Source organism: Streptopelia decaocto (assembly GCF_964273445.1).
Source record: "Streptopelia decaocto genome assembly, chromosome: 8".
NCBI classification, from domain to species: Eukaryota; Metazoa; Chordata; class Aves; order Columbiformes; family Columbidae; genus Streptopelia; species Streptopelia decaocto.
In genome coordinates this window covers 7,918,326-7,942,239 of record NC_138662.1, presented here as the reverse complement: position 1 = coordinate 7,942,239, position 23,914 = coordinate 7,918,326, and the positions used below count along the sequence as shown (strand labels likewise).

Sequence of the window (23,914 nt, the reverse complement as noted above, 5' to 3'; positions counted from 1 at the left end):
CGTGGGTGCCGCGTCCTGCGGAGGGGACCGGGGCGGAGCCGCGGTCGCTCCCCTTCTCGGGCCGGCCGGGCGGGGGCCAGCGCCGGCCGTTGTGTGCGGCAGGAACCGGTGCAGGCGGCCCGGAGCTGGGGCGCCCAGCGCGCAGACCCGCGGGAGTTTGCAGCAGCCCGACAGTTACGTGCTCATGGAGAAGGAAACGGTGCGGTAAGTAGGCTCGAACAGTTTCAGCCGTGAGAGTGAAACTTAGAACGAGGTTTTTGTAAGTCAATGAACTTTTTTTTTACTAGCGGGACTGAAAGGAAAGTTAGTCCAGAACACTCGCAGAGCAGATGAATTCAACTCCGTACACAGCCGGGGCGGGGAAGAAGAAAAAGCAAGAGCTTTTACCCGAGGAGCTGGAAGTTTCTCCCGTATCTCTCACAGAGAGACAGGACTGCCAGGATTTGGAAGTGCAATGCCGTGAAGGGTAAATGTCCAGCAAAGCTCCCATTGCTCTGCTGCCCCATGTGTTGTCCATGCTTTTGGACATCTCCGAGTCCAGGTCCTATGCTACACCTGCCAGAATGGATATTCTTGTTTTGTCCCTGACAAAACAGGACACAGAGTAAAGTTTCAGCCACAGTGACCACCTCCTCTTTGTTTCAGGATCAGTTTAGAAGAATTGGGGTAGGATAGTGCTCATGCAGGAGGACAATGCATAAGATGAGAGTGGGTATGGATCAATATGACAAAAAGAATTATGAAACTGGTGTTTTAATCCATTCAGTCCAACTATGTATGTTGAATTTAAATCAGAATGGCTTGATTTTTGACCTCTGCACTTCAGAAGTTAAAAGCAAAGAAATTTGTGAATCATCTACATGCTGATTCTCAAAGTCACTTGAATATTGTGACCAGGACACTGTTTACTGACTTCACTCCCAAACCACTCTTTGCAAGAGAAAACTTCTCTCAAATGTTACTCTGCCAGTCCTGGTCCATTTGATGAAAAACGACAAAAAAAAAAAAAAAAAAAAAAAAAAAAAGCAAAGAAAACCATCAAATAATATCTAACTATAAATTTGACAAACATATGTGGTGGAGTAGATTCAAAGTACTACTTCAGTTACTTAAAAGGAACATTAGATTTAGCTTTCCTTGCTGGTAATTCATCCTTCTAGTCCAGACTGTGGGTGCCCTAACTGTCTTGTTACATATTTTTTATCACTCTTAATTCCAGTTTTATCAAAGAACAGGACAGCTCTGATTGGATAAGAGTAAGGATGCCTAGTGCCCTGTAACTTTTTTGGATTAGCCACCTCATCCACCTGCAGAACCATTTCGTTACTGTCCATTTTTCAGTGTAACCCACCCATGCTTGCAGGATACTCTCCTCTCTTTGTTGTGGATTGTGAGCCCTTTAAATCTAGAAGTCTACGAGTAAGGTCTCTGGGCTGAATCTGAGCACTTCTTCTTAGCTTTCTTACAGAAAGGGAAAGCCAGTCCTTAGGTGCCCTATATAACCCTCTTACATATCTTTTTTGATTGTTGGGAGTGAAGATGAATTAGGTTATTTCTTGACTGATGTTCTTTTGTTCAAAGAGCACTTCTCCAAAACTCCACAAGACTCTGTAGTAGAGCTTGAACTGTAATAAGCACATGGATGCTCATAGAACTACATAGATCACGTTAGAGAGAAGTATCATCATGTTCTATTTTGATAACTTCATGCTCTCGGTCCTTCATCCCAAGCCCTTCAGTACAAGGTTGAATTGGTCTATGAGTTTTAAAGCCTGCACATGTGAGAGGCTCTTAACAAATCAGCTTTTAAAAGGATCTGGACTTCAGTATTAAGGTTCTGGTCTGAGACAAGACACAAACAGTCCTGTAACATCAGTGCTGCCTTTAGAGTATCAATTGAGACAGTGTTGTCAGAAGTTCAGTAGCCACTGCATATGCTGTAGCAACTTGTAGAACTAAAGCCTCCAGCACTACCAGAGTAAGTCACTCTCTGAACGTGATTCCAGGGATTCTGTAGAATCTGCCCTCTGTACAGCCAACAACTAGGCAGCTTGTAGGCTTAACAGCCAGCAATCTGGTTAGGAGACACAGGAATATTTAATGGCATTATAGAACTCGTGCCAAAATAAGCAGAGCTGTACTCGTTCCAGTCTGTGAACCCTACCTAAGTAAATAATAAGCATTAACCATCTGTAGGACCAAAACCTGAGGGCAGACTTCCTCAACAGTAAAGCTGATCACTTTACCTCATCATGGTTAATCTCCACCAGAAAAAAAGAAACACCTCACATTTTTGAGACAAAGTATCTTTCCCAGGTTATCAGGGCCCAGGCCCACAATCTACCAACCCCAGCAGCACTTCGCTGTTCCTGAAACAATAAAGCCCCGTGACCCACCAGTTCTGCAGGTTATACAGAGGTGCTTCAAAATGGTAGCCCTCACAAACAGATCAAAACAGAACAAGTTAAATCCACTCTACCTTCACATCCTCCTCTGCTGTATCACAGGAAATTGCCAAACCTTCTTTCCAATAATGAATCCTTTAATATTCTCCACCTGTAAAAGACACTCCCCCCACCTTCAGCTGGGATCACTTTTGAATTAGCCATGTGAGAATCAGCTGTGTGAACTCTGAGCTCAGACCTATCCTCTGCATATATACATATATATTTTTTTTTTAACGGCAAACTCTTTTCCATTTCCCAGTAGTTTGAGAATTTGTACAACCTATTACAAATTTTACCTAGAAAAGAATAAGAGATGTATGGTTATTCCCATCCTTTCCCCAAAAGGAAAAAAAATACTTTTGCATCTGAGGTGGTATATCGAATTGTAAATAAATATAGTTGCATGTGGAAGGCTTTTAACCTTTATCAAGAACCTGCACCAAATTTTCTCACAGACTTGGGTCTTTAGAGCCTGAGTGTGCTCTCACAGACTGTACATTGTAGAGTTTCACCCGACAAAATGAGTGTAGTTCTGTTCCACCTTTTAGTAAGAAAAAGCTGGTTCACTAAGACATTTTTCTTTTAGTGAAAAAACCCAGACATTTTACAAAAATACTGGGCTTTTATTATAAAATATTGGATAATTATGAAACGTGAATTTATGAAAATAAACATTAACAACCCAATTAATTACTGAAAAGTTACATTTTACAAACATAATACAGTATTCAATATATTTCCAGGAGAAAGCTTGCTTGTCTCTTTCAGATGGGCAGTGCATTACCATGTAGCAGTCTCTGGATACATGGGCTGTGAAAAGCTTGCATTTAGTTCCTGTACCTGAACCTGTGCAAAAGAGAGCTAAATATGTGTTCTTGCAAGGCTCACAGGCTTTTCTGAAGGTAAAAATGTTGCTATTCCTGCTCAGCCTAAGGGTCTGCTGGCATTAGATTGTGACTGTCCTCAGAGCACTCCTGCAGGATCTGGTTTTAGTAACAAGCTAGAAAGCCACAGGTGAACAGATTTTACCTTCCCTATGTTTGGAAACGTACCTTAAAACCCAGCAGTTTTTTGAATAGCTAAAAATTAGCTTAACTGTTACACATGTGTGTTTTGTAGAGGCGTTGTACTAGATTTGGTCTTGCCGAAGCCACAGTGGGCATACTCATCATGCCCATTGTTCTGGATGGCTATGCAGTATCACTGACAGTCACAAACCTGCAGAGAAGTTTATGAAATTGTTGATTTTCTTAAATTCTTACTTACTAGAGGCAGGTGAATAGACACTACAAGGTAAGCAGAAGTTCTCACTCTTTATGGTTTTGGCAAATATTTGCATTAAACAAACAATAAAGACAGCAAGTTTCAGAGTAAATGTTTATTGTTTTATTAGCATTGTTGTTAACCTTTTGGATAGTGAGAATGGGTAAAGTATACCAGTTTAATCTGAAAACGACTGACATTTTAGAAGTTGTGCACTGTGTTAATGCTTACATCTTAGTTAAGATTTTTGTTTGTTTATTTTTCTAGGATAAACTACTGACTTTTTGTTAGAAATTCTGCAAGAGTGACACTATTAGTAAAGATGTCATGCTTAATGAAAGGAGTTAAATGTTGCAGTCCTGTGAATCAGATGCACAAAGCAACAGGAACTCTGTTTAAAGCACCTATATTAAAGAACATATTGAGCATCAATGAACAACAATACAAAATTTCACGTACATCATCCCAACTTAGTTCTGAAAAGGCAAACTCTTATAATTATGTCATTGTTGGAGCTGGGTCAGCAGGGTGTGTATTAGCGAACAGGCTGACTGAAGACCCTCTCAGTACTGTACTACTTTTGGAAGCAGGCCCTAAAGACACCTTTCTAGGTAGTAAAAGACTCATGTGGAAGATTCATATGCCTGCTGCATTAACTTACAACCTCTGTGATGAGAAATATAACTGGTATTACCACACAACATCACAAAAACATATGGATAACAGAATTATGTACTGGCCCCGAGGCAGAGTGTGGGGTGGCTCCTCTTCTCTCAATGCTATGGTATACATTCGTGGCCATGCAGAAGATTATAATCGATGGAGCAGGGAAGGGGCTATAGGATGGGACTATGAACATTGCTTGCCCTATTTTAAGAAGGCACAGACACATGAACTGGGACCAGATCAGTACAGAGGTGGAAATGGACCCCTGTATGTGTCAAGAGGGAAAACAAACCATCCCCTTCATCATGCATTCCTGGAGGCAGCCCAGCAAGCTGGGTATCCCTTCACAGATGATATGAATGGCTATCAGCAAGAAGGATTTGGCTGGATGGACATGACTATACACCAAGGTAAATCATAAAGGGATGCTTAAGGAATTTGTATTCTGACCCACCAGTGGAACCTCTGAAAGCATTTTGGAATGTGGACATGTAATCTGCACTGAATGCCGTTTGGCTGTTTGGATTACTTAGCAGCCATGGCACTCTGTGGCAGCCAAGTCTTGATCCATAGTTGAATTTGGGAAGAAAAGTATGTTTTCAGAATGTCATTGTGAAATTTGTTATGTTAAAGCAAAATCTTTAGTTATTTTATCAAATCCCATTTGCTTTTAACTCTATAAACTCTATGAAGGCTTTCCCTCTGTAAACATCCTGATATTTATTGGCCAAAATCTTGAAGAATACTGAGCATGACTCTTTTAACGTTTAATGTAAATATCCATTGTAGGTCAAAGATGGAGCACAGCTAGTGCTTACCTTCGCCCAGCCATATCACGCCCAAATTTGTCAGTTGCAGAGAAGACACTTGTAACAAAAATCTTGTTTCAAGGAACAAAATGCATTGGTGTTGAGTATGTGAAAAATGGGCAAAGGAAAAAGGTAAGAGATTTTTATTTTCTGGTGCGAAAGACATTAGTCTAAGCAAAATTATTTTTAAAAAAAACAAACTTATTAAAAGCAGCACTTTACTATGCAAAATATCTGCTCTTCAGATGCTATGTTGTCTCTTCCTGTCTATGATTCCTTGTCAGTTATTTTACAGTAGGTGATACTTAAGCTGTACCAATTTAGACATTAACATCTCCATTATATTTCCGTCTCTCGGCACTGAGGGGACGAGCTGTAACTTGATGTTACACAAGAGTCTTGTGTAAGGTTTCTAGCTGGAACCTGTGGTGCAATCGTGCACTGTCTCGGCATGTTGACTAGTGGGCTGAAATGCTGATGTTCCTGCAAAACAGTTCTGAAAATGCTGTTCTGGCATAGGAAAATCTGTACAAGCCAGGCACTGAAATCTGAATGGCTCCAGAGATAAATGAGGAATCATTCACTTCTACATTGCCACTAAGTATTGGGTTTTGGGATAGTAATGATGAAACAGAACAATGAAATGTGCCTTATGGTTGAGCGTGTGATCATGTGGAAGGACGTGAATTGCTATTGCAACTTCACTCTGTGGATGAACAGTTCATTTTATGCAACTTTCAATCCATTGACTTCTGTAAGACCTAAAACTTTCTCGTTTCCCTTAGTCCATATTACAGGTGATTATGGAAGATGTAACTAGGAATAGGTATGTTAATTACAATATATTTAGTCAAAAATAATTATGAAACAACTAAAAAGTGTAATAGTATAATTCTAAAGAGAGGAGAGTACAAATTTTGGTGGTTTGAGTTCACTAAGGCTCACAAGACTCAATAGACAACAAGTGTTCTGTGACTGAACACCCGCTAATACTTACAATGCAATATAAATAAATGGTTCTTTCATTTTCTAATGCACAGAACAAATGTGTTGTTTTCTAAGTGGATTGGTAAAATTCTTATCATTAGCAGTGTTTGCAGAAAGTTGCAGAAAATTTAATTGATTTAATGAGCTATCAAATGTCTGCAAAAGCAGTGTCTACTTGCTGTTCTTGTGCCATTATCGAGATTATTTGGTTGAAGAAAGTCTTGGAAAGCTAATTACAATGATCAAAGACTTAGTGAATACTGGACCACTTAAATTGCAAAATTCTTTAACTGCTATGAATTTTCAGACATATTAATACATGTATGAATTACAAATAATTAATTACATATATTTGTAGCATATGTCTTTAAAAGTACACCTTCAAAGTATTTCCCTTCTTCCACCTGCCCCACTGCAACAGTAAAATTGCAGGACTTGCCTGCTTTTACTTTCTCGACACTTTTTATACCTGCCAGGATGGAAGAGCTAATAATTTTATTACATGATGCACGTCAAGATGAGATGCTTGATTACATTAAAGCATTTCTGTTTTTACAGTCTGCTTTAGGTAGGATCTCTTTTATATCAGTAATCAGTAAAGTGAAAAGATCATCAAAACCTGAATAAAATATGATTCAAAACCTATTAAAGTCAATGGAAAGACTTAATTGTTATTTCAGGAGACACTGGGGTCCTGGAGATCTCCCAGGACTCCAGTAAGCCCACTGACAAAAGTAGGGAAGGTCAACTGAACAAGGTCAACTTGCCAAGTTCAGAATCAAGCAGAAAAGTGTATTTAAAGGGGAAAAATGTTTTTAATGTGTCACAGACTAAATAACCCATCCAAAAATATTTCAAAGTCACTTTTTCCTCTTTGCATGTTAGCATTAAAGACAATGAAAGACTGTATATGGGCCAGGAATAACTACACTGCTGACTTTGCAGTGAGCACAGACTGAACAAGAATCATTTGAACTCTAACTCGAACAAACTGGCACCAGTTCTTTGTGTACCGTAGAAAATATAAATAAGTTATATTTGTATAACATGCAAAATACAGATCTAGGTATCGATTCTGCAGTCACAGATATATTGTGTATTAGTCTTAACATACTAATGATTGCCTGGAGCAAAACAATAATGAACAAAACATTCATATTGGTTGAATTAAGAAAATAAGCTCGTGAGAATTTTTGAGATCGTATGTCTCAGAATTCAAAATCTTCCTGAGGAGTTTCAGTTTTACTATACAAACTGCTACTGAAAATGGAAGAGACTCTTAGCTGACTGATCTGAATGTCATCGGTACTTTTTTCCTGCCAAGTAGCACAGGAGTTTATTGGCACCCATGGTACCAGCTGAGTTTGAATGGATTGTAAACATGGGAATAAATATAGAAATTATCAAACTGAAAGCCTGATCTCTTCTCTCTGAAGAAACTTCTGGCAAGATAAGAATACACTTAGAATGAGAAAAATATGAGGGAAGGTCTAATCTGGATCAGAATTGCCTATCTGAACAGAAGCTCTTGACATGTTCCTTGCATTCAAATCAGCCTTAATAATGTTAGGCCTTTTGTGCTCGATTCCTTTCAGGCTTTTGCCAGCAAAGAAGTTATTTTAAGTGGAGGTGCCATAAATTCTCCACAGCTGCTTCTGTTGTCTGGGATTGGCAATGCAGACGATCTAAAAAAACTGGGGATCCCTGTTGTTTGCCATCTTCCTGGTAATTTTATTATTTCTTTTAACCTTACATCTTCCTATGGGTGCAATTCAAAGCCCATTAAATTAAATGAATCCATGAAATCTAATTGTCTTTCTGTCAGGTTGTGTGGACTGAAACCAAGTGTTACAAATCAGTGGAAACATGCATTGGTTTTAAAACTGAGCAATAAACACTTTTTTCACTACATTTGATAGTGAAAAATACCTTTCTAAAAATGCCACTGTGTACTTTTAAAGTAAAGCAGCATACTTACAGTTTTGAATGAGTTTTGATCCACAACAGATCATATAAACTGCTATCCTATATATTCAAAGACAGAAGGAATAACATGAACTTTTCCTTTAAACTAGGAAAGATAGTACTGTATTTAGAAGTCATATCTGGCAATTTTAGAACAAGTGTCTGCCACTTAACTTTCTATTTTCATTCCGTTATGCTATGTTTATGTAAAACTTTATTGTGATATGAGCAAAAGGCTGATATAACTCTTGGTCTTAGTCATGACTGCCCTTGTAAGAGATTAGGTTAGTTCCCATTTTTGCTGGTTTTGTGGTTGCAAATGTTGTGTATAATTGTTCTGTACCCCTTTCTTCTCCCTCTAGGAGTAGGCCAGAACCTTCAAGATCATTTAGAAGTGTACGTCCAGCAAAAATGCACCAAACCGATTACTCTATATAATGCACAAAAGCCAGTTAACATGGCGAGGATTGGTCTGGAATGGCTTTGGAAGTTTACAGGTATGAAACAAAGTATGCAGTCATTCTACCATTGATTGATTTAGAATTATTACAGGCTTTTATCCATGAATTTCAAAAGTTAGGAGCCTTCATATGTACTTTTTTCAAGTTCTGGGAAATAATGGGAGCTTGCAAATGGATTTGAACAATTTCTTTTTTCCTAAATCAGAATCTTTTAAAACAGTTGTGATATCTTTGGTAATAAGAGAGGTTTTTATACACTGTTTTTTTGACATTTTTCTATCTCTCCCATTTTAAAAAAAAAATATATTTAAAAATCTTGATGCTACTGAGAAAAGCTGTTGTAAAAAAAAAAAAAAAGAAGAAAGAAATCTATTTGAAATAGATATCATGTCAATAAAACCATATTGTTGAACTGAATTAAGTTTTCTGTATAATTGCCCCAAAAGAACATTTGTTGCTCTGACCAGAACTCTTTAGGCTTGCATATAAATCAGAAATGACTTTTGTTAAAATGACACACTCATTTTACTGTAACCCAGCTGTAAATTGTGCCTTAAAAAGGATCTGTAAAAGTAATCCTTGAAATCAGTAAAATAGTTTGGCCAAAGCTGAGGTCTTCGTCACCTGCTGAATTATTATGTTAGTATTGGACAACTTATGCTGGGTATACATGGCTTTTTACCACACAAGTAAATATTGAGAGCTCACCTATGGTTTTAAACAGATGTGAAAATAACATAATCTAAGGGGCACTGCAGGCTTCTCTTTCCCCCTCAGGGCAGGTGCTGTGGGCGGCTGTGACTGTCACCCGTGACTGATGGGATGACTCCACTGCATGTCACGGAGTGCGCGGGGTGGGAAGATCACGGTGCTGCAGTCGGTTCCCTCCACTCCTGTTGGGATCCTGGGACCAAATCTGCCTCTGGAGTTAGACCCTGGCCTGCCAGTTACAGTGAGATAACTGTAACAGCCCACTCTCAAATATGTGGGATTTCAAACGTTACACATATTTACATTTATCTAGTGATTAAAAAGCAGATGAAAGTGATACACATTGCTTAAATTACAAGCTGTTGATAATGGATTTGCATTCCTTGCAATTGCTACTGTATGCATAAATTATTCATAGTAGTAAACTCAAGGCTTAAGAAGTAGTGGATTGCTTGCTCTTCTGAAGTCTTTTAATGGCATTTTCTGTCTCATTTACACTCTCTAGGTGAGGGAGTCACTTCCCACTTAGAATCTGGTGGTTTTATCCGAAGTGAACCAGGGGTTCCTCACCCCGACATTCAGTTCCACTTTCTCCCTTCTCAGGTGATTGATCATGGTCGGGTTCCTTCCACAACAGAAGCTTACCAGGTGAGTTGTGGAAGATCATATTCCAGTAATGTACTGTAGTAACTAGTAACGAAGCTTGCAGTTTGTTATAAACATTGATAATTTGGCTATATACTGACAATTATTTTGTTCAGTATAATACAAAAAGAACTGGATTTCAACCTCCTACATTGGGGAAAAAACGTGAGCTTGTTATTTGATATTGCTATGAAGATTATTTTACTTTTTACCTCTGGGAAAGTAGGCAAGTATTGAACTGCTATTTAAGTATTTGCACTCTGAAGTGCCACAGTGCTATTGATTAGGATACCGTTGTGCTAGATGCTGTACAAAACTAAAACAAGTTGTTCCCTATTCCACTGCAGTTTAGACAGAGGCTTAAGCAAGAATGTATGAGGCCAGTCCTTTATTCATTGGCACAAATCCAAGCCCCATTTTAGACTATCATCTTGATCCAAAAGTCTGTGCTAAAGCTGGGGAGCTGTCACCGAATATACATGTTTCTTCCTGCTAATCTCTTTTCTTCAGTGATGACAGTAATTTGGTCTGATTGCAGATTATACTAGAATACTCTGCTACTGCTAAATTGAAATGATTGTATTTTAAATTAAAGAACAGCTGTGAGTTGATAAGACAAGTATATTTCCTTCCCATTAATGAATATCATATTTACAAGAAATGTATATAAAATGGAAAAATGTTCAGTAGCATTTTCCATGACCTCCCTTTAACATTTACATTTTGTTAATTGGTGAAGACAGTCCACTTTGCAAAAAAACAAATCATACTGAATTTGGAAATACGTCTGGTGGGACTGTGTCATGAGTACAGTGTGGGTGTTGCAGGTCCACGTGGGACCAATGAGGAGCACGAGCGTGGGCTGGCTAAAGCTGAGGAGCACAGACCCAAATGACCATCCTATCATTGAGCCGAACTACTTGTCCACAGGTAAATACAGCCTCTTCTTGCTCTGGTGGCAAATTTCTCTCTGTTTCCCTAGCAGATTTTCATGTCTACTCAACACCAGTTCATAAGTGTTGATTGGTGCATTGTTACTTATTTTTTATTCATAAAAGTCAGTATCAAAAGAGGTCATTGTGCAAAGCACTGTATAAATGAAAATGAGTTCCCTGTGGGTGATGCAGTCAGGGTTCCTTGTGTTAGCTGCATCTTGCCATTCATTTCATGCCCTCTTCTGCTTGTGAAGGAATGGATCTCATTTGCTTCTTTGTGCTGAGACTAATGTCCTTGGCCAGACAGTGAGTACAGCGAAATAAAGAGCAGTTCTTCATAGCTCGCCTATTCCATTTTGGGGTTGTGCAATATAAGTGACAGTTCTGTTTACAGTTAATGTAAATATCTGTGACACTGAAAAACATTCTACTTTATTATGGCTTTCAGCAAGAAGTGAGAGACTTTCCCTCCAGCCTTTTTTCTTTGATATTTTTGTCTGTTACACATTCTGTATGTATTACTAAATTAAAGGTATACTTACATTTTTTTAAATTTTCTCTCCATACAGAAAGAGATATTTGGGAATTCCGCCAGTGCATCAAGTTGACCAGAGAGATATTTGCTCAGAAAGCTTTTGAAAAATTTCGTGGGCCTGAAGTTCAACCGGGAAGCCACGTTCAGTCTGACAAAGAAATAGATGCTTTCATAAGGCAGAAGGCTGATAGTGCTTATCATCCTTCCTGCACCTGTAAAATGGGGCAGCTTTCAGACAGCACTGCTGTAGTTGACCCCCAAACAAAAGTAATTGGTGTTGAAAACCTGAGAGTAGTAGATGCTTCAATAATGCCCAGTGTTGTCAGTGGGAATCTGAATGCCCCAACGATTATGATAGCAGAGAAAGCTGCAGATATAATCAAAGGCCTCCCATCACTCCAGGAGAGAAACGTTCCTGTATATAAGCCCAAGACCTTGGAAACACAGAGATAACCTATTGTTCTCATCCTTTGGCATCTCTTGCTACTTAGATTTTCATCATTATGTTGGTATCTTATACTGAACGTACCAACAAAATAAATTCCATGTAAAACATATCCCATTAAAAAAAAAAACTATTAATTTGAGCCATTCTCTTAGACTACTGTTAGGAAGTTTGAACTTCCCTAACACTACCTCTTCATTTGTTTTTAAACAGTTGGCTTAAGCTGCTTATTTTAGTTAAACATGACCTTTAGTGGTACAATTCAAATTTTTGTTGAAGAGAAGCAATTTCTAAATGACAAGATAGTTGTACACGTAAGCCAGAAATACTGTGCAATTGCATGAGGAATGGAAGAGATTAATGTGTGCTATTTTGAATGCTGTTATGGCATGCCTTGTTATTTAAAGAAAGGATTTTAACTTCTGTGAGAGTGTTACCCTGGATAACAGCTAGTCAGTAATCCCCACATCCTGCAAAAGTGGTTCAGTAAATGGTAGCATTTGTACAATTTCATATTCACAGGCCAAAGTAGTACATACCAGAATTCATAGGAAAGAGAGGAACCTACATGAACCTACACGTGTTTAGAACTTGTCAAATACATTTTCTTTTATGAGGAATACAGAGTTTACAAATCCTCACTGAAAGTTACATTTTACCATACTTAGCAGCCTTAACTGTATAGTATTCAGAAAGATGACGCGCATTATATTTACCAGAAACTTATTCTTTTTCTAAAAAATGCAGAACGTGAGGTGATACTTATAAAAATATAATGGAAAACTGGAATTTCTCCCTTTTTCACAAGGAGCTTAGTAGAATTCAGTTTACCATTTAAGCTGATTTAGTTGTACCACTTGAACACTTAGCACAGTAAGGGGTCCGCACTTCCCAGAACATCCTTAAAGTTCCTGGTCTTTGCAAAAAATATTTCTCCGCAAATATTCTGAATGGTGCTTTCCTATCACTCAAATGTTATTTTAGAAAGCTTTATAGCCAAGTTAGACTTACAATGAAAGATTACTCAAAATAGCTGCATAAGATCAGATATTGATGATACAGGAAGAGATCTTTTTAAATTAGAAGGCAAGTGACTTATTCAATAACCAGTGTAATATTTTAGTTACGACTTAAATCTTTGGTTTACTATTTTCAGATGTGTAAAGCAAGATACGTGATCTTCCATGTCTGTTTTCTATGTCAGTCACTTTCAGGTACTGATTTTTTGGAAAAAAAAAAAAAAAAAAACCACAAAGAGCCATGCCTAAAGAAACTGAACTCATTTAATGAAATTGTGAATTGTTTGGATTTATTGAGCATTCCAAAATAACTTCTGACTAAGCAGCTGTCAAATCATAAAGTAAAAGCTTCTGTAGCCTCAGACTGCTCAGGACTTGTGGTAAACAAACTTTTTTTCAGAAAAATGGAATTTTACACCATTTGAGCAGATTGTAAAAAAACTTGCTGACTCAGATGTTGGCTAGAGAGACAACTGCAGCTGTTTAAGGCAGATACTTCTACCTGGTGCTGCTGGCTGCAAGGCAGTGGTAGCCCTGCTGCTACCAGACAGAAAGGATTAATTCAGTAGAATATCTGCATAAAGACAAACAAAAATAATGAAGATGGAATATGACAGCAGTCAACTCTGCTCCAGAAGGAGACAGGTAAATCCTTTCTATGTATGCAATGCATTCTTTTGGAATGAGAGGAATTGCAAGAGTATTTTAAGTCACACGTGATTGATTAGTTGTGTTAATAAGACAATTCATCTGATGCAACTGTGCATTTGGGGAAGCATGAACTGTGCATGGTGTACCTTTAATGGCAAATAGGTTTTTAGCACCTGTGCTTTTGGGATTTTCATTTAAAGGTATTCAGCAGGTATCTTAGTGTCACTGGAATAAAAAATATTAGGATACTCAGAGTAACATATACTCGTGAGACTTACCACAGTCCTGTGCAGTTGAGAGGGGAGCAATTTGGAAAGACAAAATACTGAAGTTCCTGCATTTGCAGATTTACAGCGTGGGTTTTCACTCCAGGCATGCAAGGTGGGAATTGTTATTATGCATCTGCAGGGGGGTCACTGGCCGCTCTCTTACGTAGCTCATTGCTGGACATGCACGGAGCTGCCACTGCCATGACGACAACTCTAAACGATGAGGAAACAGCAAGGTTAGGGACACGTGCCAGACAGCACGTGTTCATGTACACATCGCTGCATTGTGCACTCAGATAATCACGCATTTTGTCTCAAACATCATAATATTTTCTTGCAGTTCTAAACACAGACACCTTGCAAATTCCTCCCCTTCTGAACAGTATTTTCATTGCTGTGAACTGCAATTGCTTTATTAATTTAGGCCTCATTGCTATAGAATATTGAGGCTCCTTTATGACATTCCTTTGATACAGTGCTAAAGAAATGGCTCAGGTATTTGAAAGTTTTGTTGCCCTGGGGAAATCTTAAGGTAACAAGAACCTACCATTATTTTCTCCTGCATTGTATCTGTTTTTGCTGATACCAAATTCCTGTTAAAATTGTGCTGGCAGAGTAAAGTTTGCCAAGGGACCTTTAGAACAGGTACAAGATATTCTAATGTGCTCTCTGGAGCACTGGCAGTCTGCTAGATAAAATGAACCATCTTTTATACCTTACTGGATTGGAGAGCACAGGCTGATAATTCCAGAATTTTACTTAGCAAAATAATGCAGTGTCTGATTGAATATTATCCCCAGTTCTACACAGATAGTAATTTTTCTATAAATGCACAGATGCTGCTACATTACGTGTACAAAACCAGTGAACTCTAAAAGCTATTTAAGAATTCGGAAGTTACTAGACCTGCCAGCATGGCTTGAACCAGCAGTGCCATGGGAATAGCTTAACTGCAGATGCTGCCGACACAACTGGAGGTCTCTGGCTGGGAACAATGAGATTAAGAAAGAAAAGTGACCAACAATATTTCTTTTGTACACATATTTCAGTTCAAGTTGCTTCAGCATGAGAAGCGCTGTTAAACCAAGCAGAAAATAGCAGTATTTCCAGAACTACATTACGTTTCATTTATGTAAGGCCACTCAAGGTTTTGTGCACCAGAACTTTTGATGTTTCTGCAGCTTAAAATCCTTTCCAAGTGTCTGATTTCAAATAAGTCTGCAATCAAATGAGGTAGATAAATAAACACCGGAAAACTGGAACGTGGGCTTGGAGCATGCATTTTCTATAAAATAAACATAGAAACTTATTTTGGGGAATAATAAAAGCATTCATACATTTTAAAATTATAGATAAAATTAAGAGTTACTGTAGAGAGAACACAAGCATATATTACTATAGTATTATGATTTTTAGCCTCTGTTCTGCTGTCATCCAAGCTCCAAAAAAGACAGTGTTCAAATACGAATATTTTTTATATATTCACTTTGTCAGTGAATTCACTGTAAAAGACTTTCTTTACTAATGTTTTCTGTCATTATATGCATTTATATACAAATCTGGAAACTCATGAAATATGCCTTAATTGTTGAGATAACTTTTAGTTTTTCTATATGGAGTAATTACTATGATTTGCAATATTTTAAGGTTGCCAATTACCATGTAATTGTGCATATGTTGATTACTTTTTTCCATATACTTCTGTAATAAAATTGAACATGTATTCTATGGATTCACATATATATGTTCTCCCATACACCATTAACTATATAGAACATGGTTTGTAAGTGAATTTCTTTTATGATTTATTTTTGTAAGGACTGTTTTCTCATAAAATATCTGCCCTAAAGAGTCTCTCAGACTATTGAAAACTATGGACTAACCATACTAGCAAGACAATACAGTGAAGTCAGCATATTGTTTTCTGTCTCCTTGCATAAATAACTAAAAGAATTGTTGTCCAGATCAATCTGCCAAATTTGATGTGCCAGCAAAAGTCCATGCAGCTAAATAACCTGCTATGAGATTTTTTCCTTTTTTTTTTTTTTCCTTAATGTTCAACTTCCGATGCCTTAAAGGTGGTTTTCAGAGGTGGGTGTACCACAGTAGGTGGAACTTGGAAAACTACTCATTGTCATCTCACAGTGGTACCAGATCCAGAAAGCTCCATGTTGGTCTCCAGGTTTGTTTCTGTGAGCTGGGAAGTGGAACAAAGCAACAACTGCTGGGTAACCTACCCAAGCGGTTCCTGGCAGACAGCATGGAAGAGTCGTTTTGAAGTTTTAGGGGATTTTAGTCAAATTTACCTACTTTGTTTCCACAGATCTATATCTAGGGAATAGTCTCCTAGATAGGAGGAAAGTAACAGTACCCCTTTCCATACAAATAATCCAATTGCTTTGTTCAGTTAACAGCAATCATTCCTAAGAGACTTACCCACTAGGATAGTGGAGACTGATGATTGAATTCCACACCTTCACTCCCATTCTTCAAATAGTGCAAACAGAATTTAACTTTTTGAGCTTTGTGGTGAAAAACTATTAGTAAAAGAAATCCCAAGTATAATAAAATTATTACACAGTTTTATTTTGAAGAACATTTTGCTTTTTTTTTTTTTTTAATACAAAATGATGTAGGTCAAGAAATAATTTACAAACCTCTAAGTTCTTATCCTGGCATTTGAAATAAGAATGATTTCAGAGGAAGTCTGTAAGCTATTCATAGGAAACTGTCATTATGTACAAAATGTTTATTGACATGTTTTAAACATCACATTTGTAAAAATGTGAACTGGATTGCTATCAAGCATATGAACTACAGGTAAAACCTGATAAGATAACTTGTTACAACAAGTCATTGTTATCCAGTGCTAACAAAATAGACAGTAGCTTTCAGTATTTTTTTATTTCCCTCCAAGGTTGTATTAGCCTCAAAGTCATTTTAGGGTTTTACTGCATTGTGAACAATATCTAAGCCCTCTCTTGATTGCATAAAAATAAATCTTTGAAGTAGTACACATAGGACAAAAGAAAGGTAGAGGCAATAAAATTGTATACTTCTTATATAATCAAGGTTTTTGGTTCTGTGAAGAATCATTTTATCATATTTCTTTTCTTTCCAAGCACAGTAAGTAATACAGAAGTAAAACATTTTCATTCACCTGTGAAATAATTTCTGCCCGAGATGTTTCCTATCAAAGTAGGGTATGTAGGTAATACACTATGTCAAAACTAATTGTCTCATGACCAGTGATATCCTGGCATGAACTTGCCAATTTCTAAAGTATTTTAATATTTATTTTTAGCATGGGATTAATACAAAAATAAAATTACAGCTTATTTGACAATCAAAAAAAGATAAAATAACTTTAAATCTTTTACCTTTCCAAGTATAAGACTGTAAATACTCAACTGTGCATCCCTTATGCAGAGAGATTCATTTGACTCAATTATTAAAAAAAAAAAAAAATCTGTTCTGTTGCCAAGTTCAAACTTGACACTTTATCCCAAAAAGAGATTTACACTGAGAGGTGGCTCTAGTTAAATATTTATGCTATAGATCTATATATTCCAAGTAAAAATACTTATATCTAGAATTCTGTGGAGAGTTACAATAATTAGGGTCCATAAATATTGCTGCAGTTCAATTACGGTACAATAATTACAAAATATAGAACATCTCTTTACAAATACAAATCATTGTATATTACAATTAATTTACAATAATTTCTACTATATAACTTTTAGCAAACTATCTTATCTAGTTCTACTATAACCTGGTTGCAAGTGCATTAGTAAGAATGCAATTATTCCAGTATATTTTGCCCTTAATGTGATAGTCATAAAACAGACTATCTGAATGATATATTCCTATGTAAACTGGTGTTACATATGACAGATTATTCTTTATATAATTTCTTTTTCCAATGATCTCTAACAGGTAGAGCCTGACAAACTGTATTTTAGAAGAGCATTAAGAAAAGAAATCGGGAGGCAAGTTTGAAAACAATGTTAGAATGGATATGCAGCGGGTTGCTGATATGCTATTGAGTACTGAGGTAATGACATTATTGGTTGTCATCACTCGTGTTGCTGTTTCCCACACAATTTTGTGCTGGACTTATACAGACATTTTCATTGACAAAATCCTGCTCTATCATGAAGGACAGCAGCACAAAGCTGAAAGACAGGCAAGATATTACACCTCAGAATCCCATTATAGCCCTCAAAAAACTGATTGTCACAATCTGCCTGTTTCAAAATAACCTTATTCCTACAGAAGAACCAAAGATTCTGTGGGAGGAGACTTGATGTACTGCAGCTCTGATCACATTTCAGCAACCTGGAGATAATCAATTTATTAGTTATGGCTTCCTTGAGGTGTGACATCACTTGTACAAAACTTCACTCCAGCTAGTGCCTAGCATCTTTAAACTATGAGGCACTTTTTCTGTTATTAAAATCATTTTCCTTGTTAAATACTATAAGCTCGTAATGCATATCATTTCATCAGCTAAATCTTCTTCATATCGTCCCATTTCTGGTTCTTCATCACTGTAGCCAGGACCAAAATCTTGAAGTTCATAATCTTGTCTGCTTAAAATGGGAAACATATCCCCATTGGTCCCATTGCTAATATTTCCATTGAGAAGATTACTTGCTGCACTTTCCATCTCGTCAATAGTCATGTCACAAGCATCAGCAATCTCGTGTTTCGTAGCTGAAACAAATTTAGGGTCCTTTGCATACCTTCCTAGGCCTTCAGATATAAGTACCTGGCAGATGGAGAGGAGAGAATGAGAGATACAGTGGAATTACAGAACAGACAAGACACAGAATCATAGAACATTTTGGTTGGGAGAGACCCTCAAAATCATCAAGTCCAACCATTCAACCATAGCAACACTTCTCATTTGTGGAAAACACTAGAAAGCCCATGGAATCACTACGGCAACAGTAAAACTGCCCAGGGAAAGAACAATCAAATCAACAACCAAATGGCTCCAAAACACATTGTATCAGTTATGCGGTAACATAACTGATAATGCAATACATCTGACTTTTCTCTTTAGAAATATGGCAGTAGTCTTTGATAAACATCAATCATTAGGCTGATACACTAAAGACAACAGTTAATATAGTTAATGTATGGTACAATTAAAATAGTTGCCTGAAACATAGGATTCTAGATATGTTCTCTACTTTAGAGTACATGGAAGAAAGACGCTGAAGTCCCATTTGCAAATAAAATTTAATGAAGTATATTGTTTAGCTCAAAGCAACAGAAAAGAAGCGACAGATGGAACTAAGAGCAGTAACTATGATTCAGAAAAGCTACATATTCTTTATCTTCAAATATTTGTTAATATAACGGGGAATTCTTAACATTCTTTAGTACACCTACAAATCAACCCTTGTAGTTGCATTTAGTACATTGATTCATAGACCTCTTGTACTTTTATTCAGATTACTGTGAAAATGGTGATGTATTTCTATAGAAACAGCTTGCATATGCATAATCTCTTCCCTATCAGCCATTGTGGAAGGCCACTTTGTAACAAATCCTTATCTAATTTCAAAGCTCTTTGGAATCTCTCCTGTTCTCTGACACATTAACACTAAGGTTTGGATTCCATAGAAATCTTTTACTGGATGACAACTATCAATAAATCCCCCTGTCTTTACCTAAAACCAGTTTTGGGCTTTGAAACTGAAAATATTACATTTTCAGAGAGATAATGTGGACTGAATGGTATGGTTTTTAAAGCAAACAAAAAAACCTGAAGAGACTCTTGGCTACTTCAGAGGTTTCTGTAATACTTACCGCTTCTACCAAACTGTCTGCACTCCTCTGCTTGTCACTATGTTTATGCCTAAAGTCATTAGGTACAGTTAAATTGGCTGGTGTAAATGTTCGGTAGGAAATATCAGGGTCATCCGTGTACCACGAGCTCCTGTGCAAGGATGGCAGGCTACCATTCATATGCTCTGTAGATTCAGCCCTATCAACCTGGATTAGAGGTGTGTAATATGGGGTACGGTCCCTGTTGGGAGGAGTGGCAGGTGGGGTAGCCCAGGAACGTGTTGAACGACTTGGTGAATGTTTATGAGCTTTGCTGGAATCCAGACCTGCGACAGCCATGACCTGGTAAGGGGAAGAAATTTAGGAGTTAGTGATTTCAAATGCCTCAGCCATACTCATTTCTCATTTCAGCAGTTAGTTCAAACCAATTGTTCAGGCAGCAGTTATGCAAAGTTAACATTTTCTGATGTATAACAGTCATGTAAAGGAGGAATAGGACTGAAATTGGCAAATTGACAGGATAAAATGGCATTTTTTCTGTTATTATTTGAATCACAAAATCTTCGTATTAGCATTAATAAATATAAGGAATTGCTATATAATATATTAAACAAGGAAAGCAAAGTGTAGAAACATTCTTTCTGTCCTGCAGGGACAGGCTAGGAAGCTGTCAGCATCTTCCAGTTGTCCTGGATGGTGTCTGCAGGCAGTGGAAACTGCTGTCTCCTCAGGGCCGCGTCAGGGCTGGGGACTGAGCTTCCACAGTGTGTGTTGTACTTGCAAATTCTCACAAATGGAGCTGAGTAACTGCATAGGCAAAGATTAACAGACAGCTGCCACATTATGCAGTCCCGCTTGAAACTCCTTAAGGCATCCTGACTCATTGTGGACACTTAAAGAGTCATAGGGGCAAGCTACTCAATTTACATGTTTTGCAGGTCTATGTTTGAGAAGCCTTGTGTTTAGCAACTACAAGCCTACACTTGGCCTAGAAGTTGTGCACGGCCAAACTACATAACACATTAGTACTGTTTGAAACCACAGTGAAAGGCAGAAGTATGATAGAGAACCTGGAAAGATGTCATTCATTATTAGTTAAATGAGATTTTGTGTTTACCTGCTGTTGCATTAAGTGAAGCGGTAAAGCAGTGCGATGGTGGAAATTAGGAGAGAGCGGTATGTCATCTTGACTGCTTTGTCGGCGGAGGCATTCAAAGTTAAAGGAAGATCGTCTATTTGCTACAGGGAAACCATAATTCATTAGGAAAAAAAAAACTTTTTCTCAAAGACTATTATTTCCAGAATTCCAATGTGAGTCAACTATCACACAAATACATGTCCCTCAGTAAGAAATAAGTTGTGCTAACAGAAGCAAGCAGCTGGTTATAAAATAAAGAAGTAAATGCAGTCATAGATGAAAACCATACGAGCAGCCTAACACGACAGAATTAGAAGCAGCTGTTTCACAAAGCAAGCTTGTGTTACACAGCAGACTGGTTCAGACACTTAACTTTGGAGTTTTGCTGTAGAGTGCTAATAGTTACAAGAAGAGTTTCTTTCTTCCCCATGGTTTTAACCTCTTCATTCTAATGAACCAGACTTCCCAAAGGAAATACCAAATCCCCAGTTCCTTGGAAGCAACGTGCAATGTGAAAAACCATATTCAATTCAAAGTGGACTCATGTTGTCAATTCCTGATGTTTATTCTGTCATGACAATGATAAGCCATGGTCTCTACTGTTATTATTCATATAAATGCTAGAAAGGAAAAAATACAAATCTAAACTGGATCAAGATGTTGGTGAAAGCCTGCAGAATGATGGGAAGCAGTGCATGTGTATCATTCCTCTGTCTTGGCTTCAGTGGGAAGAAAACCTGGACACTGAACAGCAGCTGGAATCCAGGTACGTCCTCACAGATGCGAGCACCATAGTGGAAAATTGGAAAGAGCCTGAGTGTACAAAGCAATGACAGAAAGTTGTGCTCTATTGAAACTATTCTCGGTATCTTTTTTCCCAGTGCAAAGAATGTTGTGAACAGAATTGAAGAGTTAAGTGCCGTAGGCTTAGGATTCCTCATAGTTTTCACCAGACAGTGCTGGATACTAACAATCAAGGTTCCTTACAGAGCCATGGGACTAAAGGAGGCACTTCCAAGAGGTGATTCAGTCCACCTAATACAAACTTTGTGTCTCTTTCCATTGTCTCAATGGTAAATCTAAATATGGGAATGTAAGCCTTAGCTCCTGAACCTAACAAATGCTACATGTCCCCATACCAAAATGAATAAAAAGCAAACCAAAAACTCCCCTCATCTAAAACAAGACACTTCTTTGCATATGTGTCTCCCCAGGAAAAAATCCAAAAGAACATCTTAATAATTTCTCAGTACACTTCTAGAAGTTGCTTAAATACTGTGGTGATGAGTTGGGTATAAAAACCTCCAGGGAGCTTGGCACAGAGCTCAATTTACCAACTACAGAACTACCGTACTCAGCCAAAGCACCGTCTGCTATATTAACTTGGACTGAATCCTGATGCTTCAAAAACTGTTTGGTGCAGTGTAATTCTTTTTTCTTTTTTTTTCTTTTTTTTTTTTTAATGTAAAACAACAAGGCTTTCTCCACAGGCCAAAGAGCCCATACAGTAGTTACAGATAAAAGGCTTGAGCTTCTTTTAAAATCTGCTGAATGTTCCTGAACATTAAATATATAAGTTCTGACTGTGCTCTTCTGACATTATACTGGTGTAAGTCAAAGGACTTCCTACATTAGCCTTACACAACTTACATCAGAACTCTTATCCTAGGGTGTATCAAATACCTCTTATCTAGCACATTTATCTAGTCTCTGGTACGTGAGAGAAAAAGTGTATGCTTCCTCTAAAGAAATGTCTGCTTAATACTGTCACAAAAACTTTATCAGAAAAGTTAAATGAATCCCAAAGGCTGCAATCAGAGGAAACCTTCAACCCTCCCCTTGCAACACTTGCACAGGAAGACTCCAGAGGATTTTTAGAAGACAGTTGCTCTCCTGCAATGTATGGAATGGATATACAAAGCATCCATCTATTTCTTTGGCCTAAAATTCCTCTGCTATCGGAAAATCTTGTAGAAAGATGTACGGAAGTCTCCTTTCACAGTCTCCTCTTTGTCTGATGTCTTTTCCTTCTGCCACTGGAAGAGAGCCAGCAGCTCTCTGTACACTTTACTATCAGTCATCTGAGTTATTTACCCTCTACAGTGCAAGACTCATCTTTCTGCTTTTTTTCATCTGTAACCCTTAAAGTCAGAAAGCCAAGTAGAAGACAGCATTACTAGTCTTGTTGTAAGGAGCTGAGTGCCAAAAGTGAGGATCCAACACTGACAGTATTGCTGGAGAATCTTTTTTTTTGTTATATAATAATATATTTAGCTGCTGCCCTTTACTACGGCTTTCTGTAGCTTTAAACAGCCTGAAACTGTACTTCACACATTGCATAATGAGCCCATAACACTTCTATCTGAAACATATTTTTAAAATCTATACCCGCATTTCCTTTAGGGTGTTTGAGACAGGAAAGGACCAAAACCCATTTCCCTACCCGCAGGGTCCTTACAGTCTCACTTCCACAATGGACTGTGACTTTGGCTGCCAGTATCATCAGAATGAAAGACAACTCTGGTTTCGCTAGAAAGCCAATCCATCTTGTAGCAGACAAAATGTGGAGACTCTTCTAGAAATGATCCTGCATTGTCATGTCCAGATGGCACTGGTTACACGGCATCATCCAAAGACCCACATAACAGCCCAGGCTGCACTGACCACTCCGTGTGTCACAGTACTTTAGGGACACCATGGGGCTGCATGGAGCTGAGTTTTGTTTCTTGTGCATCAATCCAGCGTCTTTATTTTAGCCCTAGAAAAAGGTTTATTTTACACCTCACAACCCCAAGTGCTTCCTCTCTGTGAAGTGTCAGAGGCCAAAGACCAAAATCCAAGAGCTTTGAGTCTGTGCCTGCTTTCACTAGAGGATTAGCACTGCTAATCTCTCAGTATGGCCTGGAACAGACTAAAACAAAACTACACGATAAGAAGCGTTAGAGCTTTTAGAAATGCAGATAAAACAATATTGTGCTTGTGATAAGGGGAAACCAAGGCAAAGATCTAATGAGGAGAATAAATGAAAATTGAAGAAACAGGCAAATAAAAAGTTGACAACACTAATGGAAACATTTTCTCCCTCAGAAGAAACACGGAATATTAAGCATTATTCCTGAGATGGCAGAATAAAGTACCAATATGGGTCTGAAATAAGATGCTGAGC

The 23,914-nt window shown here is 37.8% G+C and overlaps 2 protein-coding genes across 13 annotated transcripts in view; one reads left to right on the top strand and one right to left on the bottom strand.

Moving 5' to 3' along the window:
- The first annotated feature begins 87 nt into the window (after positions 1 to 87).
- Positions 88 to 14,752, top strand: CHDH (choline dehydrogenase). The gene is made up of 8 exons (XM_082060041.1): positions 88 to 204; positions 3,978 to 4,786; positions 5,166 to 5,317; positions 7,768 to 7,897; positions 8,500 to 8,634; positions 9,815 to 9,957; positions 10,782 to 10,884; positions 11,459 to 14,752. The coding sequence occupies exons 2-8, from the start codon at positions 4,033 to 4,035 to the stop codon at positions 11,875 to 11,877; spliced, it is 1,836 nt and encodes a 611-aa protein (XP_081916167.1). The 5' UTR covers positions 88 to 204; positions 3,978 to 4,032; the 3' UTR covers positions 11,878 to 14,752.
- A 67-nt stretch (positions 14,753 to 14,819) lies between these two features.
- The window catches only part of CACNA1D (calcium voltage-gated channel subunit alpha1 D), a 176,501-nt gene continuing 167,406 nt past the window's right edge, over positions 14,820 to 23,914 (bottom strand). For all 12 annotated transcript variants that reach the window (XM_082059732.1, XM_082059737.1, XM_082059738.1 and 9 more), the window contains 3 exons: positions 20,728 to 20,849; positions 19,632 to 19,952; positions 14,820 to 18,582 (listed from right to left, as the gene is read on the bottom strand). In XM_082059732.1, the coding sequence (XP_081915858.1) occupies positions 18,289 to 18,582; positions 19,632 to 19,952; positions 20,728 to 20,849 (737 nt within the window). In that variant the 3' untranslated portion in view covers positions 14,820 to 18,288. The remainder of the gene's footprint in view (positions 18,583 to 19,631; positions 19,953 to 20,727; positions 20,850 to 23,914) is intronic.